Genomic DNA, 11278 nt, shown 5'->3' with positions numbered 1-11278 from the left:
ATAGCAATAGCACTGCTTTACCTTTTCTATTTCAAGACTCTGCTCAAACCTTCTTTTCAAAATTTTGACTAAGTGTTTTGTCTTTTCTGTCCAAAACAACGCAATGAGGATTTTGCGCATCTATAAATTTGGGGGTGGGGAAGGTCCGAGCAGATGCGATCAAGCAGATGCGGTCATTATCAAGAAAATGCAGTCATTATATCAACAAAAATAAATTAATAAATAAATAAATAATAAAAAGAAAAAATTCATAAATACTCCAATGTCAGCGTAAGGGAAAATCCCAACCTGATAAGAGTGAAGTCATGAAAGGAACCTGCTCGTAGCTGGATGTTTGCATGTCACCCATGTGAGCAAGTCAAAATGAATGTAGGTTTCCAAGATCGACCCAATATGAAAAGAAAAAAAAAAAAGAGAAAATAAGAATATAAGAGACAACTCCTCTGACCAGCAAAAGTAAAACTTGGCTGAGATCAAGAGTTGAAGTTGAGATTGGTACACAACCGTAGTTGGATGCTGGCATGACACCCGTGGGAGCAAGCCAAAATGAAGGGTGTAACCATGATCAACAGTCTCTAATAAAATGACGTAAATCAGACCACCGCATAAAGATGCACCTAGTTGTTTTTACAAAAAGAGGTAAATATTCTTCTCAAAACAAGAAGGGAATTTTGGGGTAGAGCTTTGTTGTATAAAAGAATAAAGTAGAGCATGTTGATGAATTGTTAAAGGATAGAAGAAAATTGCGTTGTTAAGTAATGTTGTAGAGGTGGAGCATTCGGAGCAACCAATCAACACAAAATTAGGATAGAAATTGAGCGAAATTTCCTTAGTTGAAGATATGCTTGAGGACAAGCATATATCTAAATTTGGGTATGTGATAACTTGTAGAAATACAAGTTATTTGTGCTGTTTTATTTAGATATTGCGGCAAAAAAAAAAAAAGGAAAGTTGCATCGATAGTATAAGAATTGTCTGAGAAATACGAAAATTATGAAATTTCGTAAACGCATCCACTAACACCATTGCGATGGCGAAATAGAATGTTTCAGTCTCTGTTTTGCAGGAAATAGGACACCGCATGCGTTAATGGCTCGAAGAAAAAATGTACAATGCACCTACATCGCATGCGTCAATCGATCAAGAACGAAGAAATGATCAACGCAATGACGGCACATGCGACGATCGATCATGAGCTTTAGCGATCAACGCATTTCAATCGCATGCGGTAATAAAAAACAACACTGCATGCGGCGATCGATCGAAAATGTGAAGAGCAACACATTCGCAGACGATTCTGACAAGTGTACAGCTTTTTGTTGTGCAATTTTGATGAATTGATCGTAGAGCAGAGAGGAATTTTCCATTACGTCATGGAAGGAATTACCATAATTATATAGTAGGGACCACAAATTCAAAGAGCCAAGGTCTTGTCTATAAATAGCTTCCTCAAATTCGTTGAAAGATATACTGGGGAGAGAGGCTGGTATGAAGAGACTTGACAGAGTAAATCCGGGAGAACTACGAGACAAGGCTGAAAGGTGAGTCTCCGAGTAAGGAATTCTTCCGATTCTCGAAACTAAAGCTCTGTGAAAAAGGTCAATTCTACTAGGAAAGCAAGCCTGAGAGGGAAGCTTTCCTCTCCACCACATTCATACGCCGGTAAGCACAAGTCTCCGATCGGGATCTGTGTTAAGACGTTGACACTTTTTCCATATTTGTTTCTATTCTCTAATTCATCTTCTATGTTCATCTTCTCTAATCCCTCATTCACAAACATGTATCAAACACTTAATTTTAGAATTAAATGTTATCATCTCTCTGTCTCTTTCCATACATTTATCATCCATTTTCTCCATGATGTGTTCTTAATCCTTGGGGTAAACAGCGATAATTAAGTGAGTGAGTCAATCTGTGTCAAGGAATCAATTAAGTTTAGCTAAAGCATGCTCGACGGCATCTTCACCTGTGAGAGCAGAAGTAAAGATGTTAATCCACTTATCAAGAGAAGGTTGGAAGAATGCGTTAACTAAAACGAGAAGTATTTCCAGAGATGGAAACAACCTTGCGTTCATCACGTTCATCTTTGTATGGGAATGCGACCGATCACTGAAAGGTGTACGCGAAGGGAAAGCGGAACCTTAGTTGCGTCCTTAACGCGATTGACGAACTTGCGATGTTTTTACTTTTTACTCATTCTCTTTCTGCCTCATTCATAAGACTTGTCATCGCATCCATAGATTCTTTTGTACAACTTCACAGCCAGTCCTCGGCCCCCTGTATCATAGTAGTTTAGGGATTTACTTTATCAACGTATTTTTACTTTCAGCGTAATTTATATTTCTGTATAAACCAAAATTCTTTATTCATTATTATAACCGGTCGCATGTATCACATTAGTATCGCATTTAACGACAACAATCCCCCCTCGGATCATTTTGAGAAACTTGCATTGGAATTATACTTGGTTTCAACGCAAGGAAACTTGTGACACGCACTACTTCATCGCATACTACGAGCATATCACGATCAACTCATACATTTAGAACATAGTATCGCATAAAATGTCTTTATCGCAAGCACTTGAGCGCATACAGCGCATCATTCATTCATTCATCAGTGCAATAGATAGATAACATTCCATTTTTATCCTCACAAGTTTATGGCAACATGAGCTTGTAGCATAATATCTTTCATCACAGTGCATAATAATTAATAAATAAAGATAATCAAAACCAATAGTCAACAAGTTTATGGTGCCGTTGCCGGGGACATGAGCTTGTTTGATTCATATTCATCATTGTCCATATTCTTTAAAGAACATTATAAATTTTAGTCAACAAGTTTATGGCGTCATTGCCAGAGACATGAGCTTGTATGATTCATGTTCATCATTGTCTATATGCTTTAAAGAACATTATAAATTTTAGTGAATAGGGGGGGTTTGCGATTCTAGAAAAAAGGAAGAAGAAGAAAAAATAATTTCTTTTTTCCTTTTTTGTTTCTCTGGCACGCAACCCAAGGTCTCCCCCAAAACACCTTTTATAACCCTAATTCCCTTTTCTTTTCCTAAATTAACCACTAACTTTTGTTTTTCTTCTTTCTCTTTTTTATTTTTTTTAAACAAAACTTTGGGGCGTCACACTCTTCCCCCCTTAATAAATTTTCGTCCTGGAAAGTTCTAATCCTAGAAGAGCTCTGGATGCAGTGCCCTCATCTCATCCTCTCATTCTCAAGTTGCTTCCTCAAACTGAAGGTTCTGCCACAGAACCTTCACCAGTGGCACATTCTTACTGCGCAAAATTTTCACCTCCCTGGCCACAACTTGTGCAGGCTTCTCCTCGTAACTCAAGTTTCATTCAGCTGCAAGGGCTCAAAGTCCACCACATGAGACGGGTCCATTAAATACTTCCTCGGCATGGAGACATGAAATACATTATGGACTGCGGAGAGAGACAGTGGCAAGGCCAAACGGTAAGCCACAGAGTCGACCCACTCCAAAATCTCGAATGGCCCTACAAAACGCGGACTTAGCTTACCTTTCTTCCCGAATCTCAGGACACCCTTCATTGGCGCCACTTTCAGGAACACTTTGTCACCTGCTTCGAACTCCAGATCTTTACGCCTAACATCCGCATAACTTTTCGGTCTACTTTGTGCTGCTAGCATTCTAGCCCTGATCTGCTGCATGGTTTCATTTATCAACTCCACTAACTCAGTTCCCACCAGTTTCCTCTCCCCAGTCTCACCCCAGCAAACAGCAGACCTACAACCTCTACTATAAAGAGCTTCAAACGAAGACATGCCAATGTAGCCTGATAGCTATTATTATAAGAAAACTCTGTCAAATGTAAGTGGGAGTCTCAACCCCTCGAGAATTCCAACGCACAAGTGCGCAACATGTCCTCCAACAGCTGATTTAGACGTTCTTTTGGCCCATCAGTTTGGGGGTGAAACGCTGTACTGAAGTTCAACCACGATCCTAAAGTTGCCTGGAGGCTCTTCCAAAAACTAGAGGTAACACGAGAGTCCCTGTCGGACACAATTGACACTGGCACACCATGCAACCTTACTATCTCATTCATATATAATTGAGCCCACTTACTCACCGCGTACGTGGGCTTTCCAGGAATAAAATGTGCCACCTTGATGAGTCTGTCTATCACAACCCAAATCATCGAGAAACCCTTCTCTATCCTGGGCAACCCCGTAATAAAATTCATAGCCACGCTCTTTCCATTCTGGCACATCCAATGGTTGAAGTAAGCCCGCTATCTTATCCCTCGGGGCCTTCACCTGCTAACAGACGAAACATCTACTGACATAGTCAGCTATCTCCCATTTCATATTGGGCCACTAGTAATACCGCTTCATATTATGGTACATTTTGGTACTACCTAGGTGCATCGAAAATGGAAAGTTATGAGCTTTTGCCAACAATTCCCCATACAGACCATCATCTGCTGGGACGCACAACCGTCCTTAATACAAAAGACCCTTGTTCACTGACATAGAAAATTTGACCCGACCCTACCTGACAACACTTCTGAACCAAGTCAGGATCACCCTGCTGTGCATCAATAATCCTCTGCCTCAAGGTTGGTTGCACTGTCAACTGGGCTAGCTGCGAAGTGACTTCCCCCACTGCCACCGCAATCTCTGCTCGTTCCAGGTCTTCATATAACTGAACCTGCTTAGTGATCAAGGCGGCCTAATAAGCTACCTTTCGACTGAGAGCATCGGCTAACACATTCGCCTTACCTGGGTGGTAGAAGATCTCACAGACGTAATCCTTTACTAACTCGAGCCACCTGCGTTGCCTCATGTTTAACTCTTTCTGGATGAAGAAGTATTTCAGACTCTTGTGGTCAGTAAAAACTTGGATCTTTTCCCCATACAAGTAGTGCCTCCAGATCTTCAGGGCAAACACTACCGTTGTCAATTCCAAGTCGTGGGTAGGATAGTTGTGCTCGTGTTTTTTCAACTGACGGGAGGCATAGGCAACCACCCTACCATGTTGCATAAGCACGCAACCCAAACCCTTCTTAGAAGCATCACTTTAGATCACGAAGTTCCCGGAGCCGTCTGGTACATTGAAAACCAGGGCTGAAACCAACCTCTGCTTGAGGTCCTGAAAACTATCCTCACAAGCTTTACTCCAAACAATCGAAGCTCCCTTTCTGGTTAGCTGAGTCAACGGTGTGGCCATGCTAGAGAAATTCTCTACAAACCTACGATAGTATCCAGCCAATCCTAGGAAGCTATGCACCTCACTGATCGTTATAGGCAGGGCCAATTTATAACGGCCTCAATCTTAGCTGGTTCCACTGAAACCTCGTCCTTCGACACCACGTGCCCAAGGAAGGACACCTTTCGTAGCTAGAACTCGCACTTAGAAAACTTTGCATACAGATTGTTTTCCCTCAGTGTTCCTAGGACCGTCCTAAGATGTTCCTCGTGTTTCGCCTCTGTCTTGGAGTACACCAATATGTCATCAATAAAAATGATTACAAAGGCGCCTAAGAAGTCCTTAAACACCCGGTTCATCAAATCCATGAATACTGCTGGAGCATTGGTCAGACCAAAAGACATTACAATGAACTTATAATGCCCATATCTGGATCGGAATGCAGTATTCGGGATATCGCTATCCCTGATCCTCAACTGATGGTAACCTGACTGTAGTCTATGAATAAACGTAACGACCCATCCTTTTTCTTCACAAACAACACTGGTACACCCCACGGAGAAACACTGGGTCGTATAAACTCTTTATCAAGCAGTTCCTGCAATTTAACCTTCAATTCTTTCAATTCTTCCAGAGCCATTCTGTACGGCGCTTTGGATATAGGAATAGTGCATGGCTTCAATTCGATCGAAAAATTAATCTCCCTTGGTGGAGGCAATCCTAAAAGTTCTTTCGAAAATACATCGGGATAATCTCTCACAACTAGTTCAGAGGTTAGTGCAACCTCGGTTTCTCTTGTGTCAACTATGCTAGCCAAGATACTCCAGACACCTTGGTTAATTAATCTCTTGGCCTTAATCCTGAAATCAACTTGGGCAAAACTACTATCCCGGCCCCTTTGAACTTAAAGCTGGCTTCTCTAGGGGGGTTAAAATTCACCTTCTTATGAGAACAGTCTATACTAGCATGGTTGGCAGCCAACCAATCCATGCCCAGAATTACATCCAAATCACGCATGTCTAATACTATCAGAGTCACATCAAGGGTACAGTTTTCTATTTCTAACTGACATGCTTTTATCTTTTCACTTGCTATCATAATTTCTCTTGACGGTGTAGACACTGATAAAACATAACCCAAAGGTTCTAAAACTAATATGGCATGCATTACGAACAACGAAGAAATGAAAGAGTGGATGAGTCAGTGTCAAACAATGTCAAGGCATAGTGCCCCAAGATTGGAAGCATACCTGTCACCACTATTCTCGAGTGCTCAGCTTCCCGACGACTGGTTGCATAGACCCAACCCTGCTACTGCTATCGGTTTGAACTACCCTGATGCAAACTCGGGGGCTAACCCGCCGCACTTCTAGAACCACTACTAGGGCATTGGTCTGCTGTATGCTCTATCTGCTTACATCTGAAACAAGTCCCTATGTCAATTAGACAGCGTCCTCAATGACGCTTCCCACATGACTTGCACACTGGCCTTTCCCTCCAAACTCCTCCTGAAGTAATAGTCTTTCGTTGGGCATGCCCTACTGACTTGCTTGTACTCTGGACCTTCTGCGGAGGTCCCGGAGCTTTCTGCTCAACTTTCTTCTTTTGGCCGGGGGCCGGTTCCTCCGTCAGGGACTTCAGAAACTCTATCCCTAAAGGATAACCCATGCATGCTGCCGCTCAGAAGGCTGTGGCGTAGGTGGGAGGCTCTAGGGTTTGCACAATGCCTCGCACCCCGTCTCGAAGTCCTTACATAAACCTTTCAACCCTCTTTGCTTCGATAGACACTAGATCAGGGGCGAAGCAAGACAATTTGTCAAACTCCTCTTCATACTCTTCTACTGTCATGGTCCCCTACTTCAACTTCATGAACTCAGCCTGCTTGTTAAGCCTCACATGAGCAGAGAAGTACTTCTCGTAAATCCGTTCCTTGAACTAATCCCATGTGACCATGCCTCCACCGGCTTCTATCTTTCTCTCAGCCGAGCGCCACCAGCGCTTAGCATTGTCGATGAGAACAAAAGTGGCACATTGCAGCTTCTGCTCCTCTAGACACCTCATGTACTGAAAAATTCCCTCAACAGTGGACAACCACAATTCTGCATTTGTAGGGTCTTTTAAAGTCCCGTTAAACGTCGGAGGATCATACTTCTTGAAATCTCGCAGGTATCTAGCTTCCAAAGAAGAGCCTGCCACGGTCCGACTCGTGGCCCTATCTTGATTCTGAACTGGTGGTAACAGGACTGATGAAGATGACACTTGCTGTGACTATACATGCTGGGCTATCTGCTCGACCACCATGCCCTTCAGCTGTCCCACCACGGCCTGCGTGACGACGTTCCCAATAGTTGCAGCCATGGTCGTATATTCTACTGAAATTTGTGAGGACGACAATCTTAGTGGGTGAAGGTTAGCTTAGGCCCAAGAATCTCAAAAGACAGTGGGCTGCCAAAAGGGAACCAAAACTTACCCCCAAACAGAAGAATCAGGCAGAACCAACCACGAATTGGCAACAATGGCACTGTCCTGGTGTGCGATCGAACAAGGTGAACGATCTGACGGGTGCTGGGATTCGGCTATCGACGAAAAAACTGACACGCGCTGAGCTTCACTATCGATGGCTAACAAATCTGACGCGCACTGGGCTTCAGCTACTGATAGTCTGATGCGTGGCGGACGAACAGAGGCAGAAGAAGAACATGTAGGTCAGAGGCAAAATAGCAATGAACACCCAAATGAATTGCTATGCATTCAAATTCAATCTTAAGATTAAGTAATGAATTCTAAAAAAAAAAAAAAAAAAAAAAAAAAAAAAAGAAAGAAAAAGAAAGAAAGAAAGAGAGAAAAAAAAGACCAATACTTTATTCCTTCCATTTTAAACTCAACTTTTTAATTCACTAAAAAAAAATCAACATTTTAGGCAACTTCAGTAACTTTTTGGATGTGATTTTTTTAAAAAAAAATTAAGTCTATTTCCTTATTTCCTTTTAGTTTCTCACAATCATTTTCATCTTTCTCAAGTAAAAGAATTGAATTTTTAGCCAAATTTTAAAAATAAAAACTACATTTTATATTCTTTTTTAGATTTTAAAATTTGACTTGGTTTTGGAAAACACTGGTAGAAAGTACATAATACATTAGGTGGGATAAGTGTTTATAGGCCTTATTTTTTTTTTTAAAAAAAAAAAAAAAAAACTAAATGTTTACCAAACGAAATTTTAATTTTAGAATTTTGTGTTTATATTCATTTTGGTCATGCCAACTTTTGTACACCTAAATTTTTTACTTTGTTATCAACATTTTTCTAATGCTTTGAAAAACCAATCCAAATTTTGAAAATTATTAAAAAAAAAAATGTTTTTAATTTTTTTTTTTAAATTTGGCTAAAACTTTAACTCTGGTACTTAAGAAAAATGTTAACGTAAGAAATTCATATGATAAATGCTTAATCTTCAAAAACCAAATAGTTACCAAACGAAACCTTAAAAACTTGTCTTTTTTAAAAAAATTTAACTAAGAACTCAACTTTTTTACTTAAGAAAAATGCAAACCGAACTTAATTTTCAAAAACAAATTGATTACCAAATGAACCTATATGTTTCATGGTAAGAAATTGAGAACAAACAAACTCAATTTCTAGAAAAACCAAAACTTAAAAATTAAATAGTCATCACACATGACCTAAACTACTAAGACTTTGTTTGGTAACCCTTTAGATTTTTACTTTTACTTTTTGAAAATTAAGTCTATGAACAATTCTTTCACGGGAAAATTAAAAGGATGTTGTCCTTTTAGAAACTATTTAGGAAAATATTGTTGTTTTCAAACTATTTGTAAAAATATTGTTGTTTTTTTTAAAAATAAGTCGAGGGTTCAAAATTCAACCAAGGTAGGTCGAATTTTGAACCTTCGACCTTGCCTTTTCACTTTTCCAAGGTTTCCATTATTATTTTGAGAGAGAGCGAGATTTTTGAGAGGTTTCCATTATTATTTTGAGAGGGAGCGAGATTTTGAGAGGTTTCCATTATTATTTTGAGAGAGAGTGAGATTATGAGAGAGATTATGTGAGAGATTATGAGAGAGAGCGAGATTTTGAGAGAGAACGAGAATTTGAGAGAGAGCGAGATTTTGAGAGATTTCCATAATTTTCAGAGAGAACGAGATTATGAGCGAGAATTTGAGAGAGAGCAAGTGTGAGATTTTGAGCGAGAGCAAGAGAGATAGAAAGATTTTGATAGAGAGCGAGAGTACCATCTAATTTTTGGGTCATCCATACAAGTCCCTTTTTTTCTTTTTTAATTATTACACATTGACCTTCTTCTTTCTTTCTTCCTTTCTTTTTTTTTTTTTAATTTTTCATTTTATAAAAACAATTTCTAAAAATATTTTATTATTTTATTTGAACTCTAAAATAAATAAATGAAAAAAAATAATCTCATAAAAATAAAAGAGAGAGAGCGAGATTTTGAGCGAGAGCGAGAGCGAAATAACGAGATTTTGATAAAGAGCAAGAGTACACTTCAATTTTTGGGTCATCCGTACAAATTTTTCTTTTTCTTTTCTTTTTTAAACATTGTCCTTCTTCTTTCTTTCTTCCTTTCTTTTATTTTTTTTTATAATTTTCCATTTTATAAAAATAATTTGTAAAAATAATTTATTATTTTATTTAAACTCTAAAAAGAATAAATTAAAAAAAATAATATCTCATAAAAATAAAAGAATGTAAATTAAATATCTCATTTATATAAAAATAATTACAAAAATCAATGTGTTCCACAAGACAGATGTCGTCGATTTCGAGTTGTTGTCGTTGTCAATTTCGAGCTGGTTGTCATCGTCGACTTCGAACTTAAGGTTGCTCGGGTTCTTCTTGATATTGCTCTGGTACCTCTGTAGGCACTTCATAATATAAATATTCATTATACTCTCTACGACCCCGACCATGTCCATGCACGTATGAAGACGAAGGACCAGCCTCTGAGTCATAATGTCCTGAACCAAATGCTAGCATCATCATCATCGGGCTAACATAATCAGTTTGACCCTGCGTCTGCATCATAAGGGGCAACTCTTCCACATTATGTGTAACCTCATCAAACTCATCCTCTTCCTGAATAGATCCTCTATGTCTAGAAGCTGGTGGAGGAACAATAGGTATATCGTACATATAATGAATTTCTTCCCTATAGATTTGGTTGTCACTACATATAGCAAGAACCTGGTTTGGATCATTCGCAACCTTACGGAGTCTACTGTTGTTCGATCTCTAAATTATAAAACAATTAGAAAATATTTAAAATAAATTTAAATTAAAAATAATTAGATAATATTCATTCATTTACCAGATGACCTACAGTTGCTCCCGGATGAGTGACGTAGTGCCTTGTGATATTATTATACCAATGAATATATTCTAGAGTGACATCTATGTCAAAGTGTTCAAGAGAAACCCCCACTGCAATAAACCTTGCACGATAGTGCCATCGCACTACTAAATGTGTAACTTTTTCGGACTAATCTCCAGTCCTTAGGTCAATATCATGCAATACAGGTTCAGTATTACAAGGCGATGGGACATCTTGCTGAAAATCGAATTGTCTCATCACCTTGTTAAGAAGATGCCACTCACCAATGTGAAAACATATGAGAGGACTCATCGTCCGCCATATGTTTTGACCATTCGTACAAAAATTAGGCAAAGTATGCATAATAATTTTGTACGACTCCCAAATAACCTGAAACATGAAATATTATATTAAAGAATATTAAAGACAAATACAATAAAAATGTGTATAAAATAATCAATTAGGTTCAGTGTAATGTACCTGTTCAGGTTGAATCAGATCAAACATGTATCTATATTGGCTGACTACATGTGTGGCTGTCCTAGTCACACAAAATTTGTTTCTCCACCTATATTTTTAAATTGATAATTTAGAATTTAAATTAACTAGATCAGTGATATAAAAATTAAATGAATTAAAATAACATATCAAGAACCGTAGGCTCGTCCAACTAACTGAGCATCATTAACATGATGTAGCTGAGGAGCCATTGTTGGAAATCGCTCCCAAGCCTATAGTTGTAAAAG

The 11278-nt window shown here is 38.8% G+C and overlaps 1 protein-coding gene across 1 annotated transcript; it reads right to left on the bottom strand.

Annotated features, from left to right (window-relative positions):
- Window positions 1-3348: 3348 nt before the first annotated feature.
- LOC150037255 (uncharacterized) lies at window positions 3349-6855 on the bottom strand. Its single transcript, XM_090311943.1, has 6 exons — window positions 6660-6855; window positions 6171-6309; window positions 5676-6048; window positions 4535-4690; window positions 4117-4296; window positions 3349-3822 (listed from the first exon to the last, which is right to left on the bottom strand). Exons 1-6 carry the CDS (start codon window positions 6853-6855, stop codon window positions 3349-3351), a joined length of 1518 nt encoding a protein of 505 aa, XP_090168069.1.
- Between the last annotated feature and the right edge of the window lie 4423 nt (window positions 6856-11278).

This window comes from Benincasa hispida, chromosome 3 (genome assembly GCF_027475165.1).
Source record: "Benincasa hispida cultivar pf3 chromosome 3, pf3_genome.v1.1, whole genome shotgun sequence".
Classification (NCBI taxonomy): Eukaryota; Viridiplantae; Streptophyta; class Magnoliopsida; order Cucurbitales; family Cucurbitaceae; genus Benincasa; species Benincasa hispida.
This window is presented reverse-complemented; position numbering and strand designations above follow the sequence as displayed.

Excerpts from the sequence above, each read along its gene's own strand:
- LOC150037255 (XM_090311943.1), bottom strand. The coding sequence starts at position 6,855 with ATGGGTTATCCTTTAGGGATAGAGTTTCTGAAGTCCCTGACGGAGGAA. Across the intron at positions 6,049-6,170 it reads GTAATTCTGGGCATGGATTG|GATTAAGGCCAAGAGATTAA; the intron begins GTTGGCTGCCAA and ends AGTTGATTTCAG. Across the intron at positions 4,297-4,534 it reads TGGTTCAGAAGTGTTGTCAG|GTGAAGGCCCCGAGGGATAA; the intron begins GTAGGGTCGGGT and ends GTCTGTTAGCAG.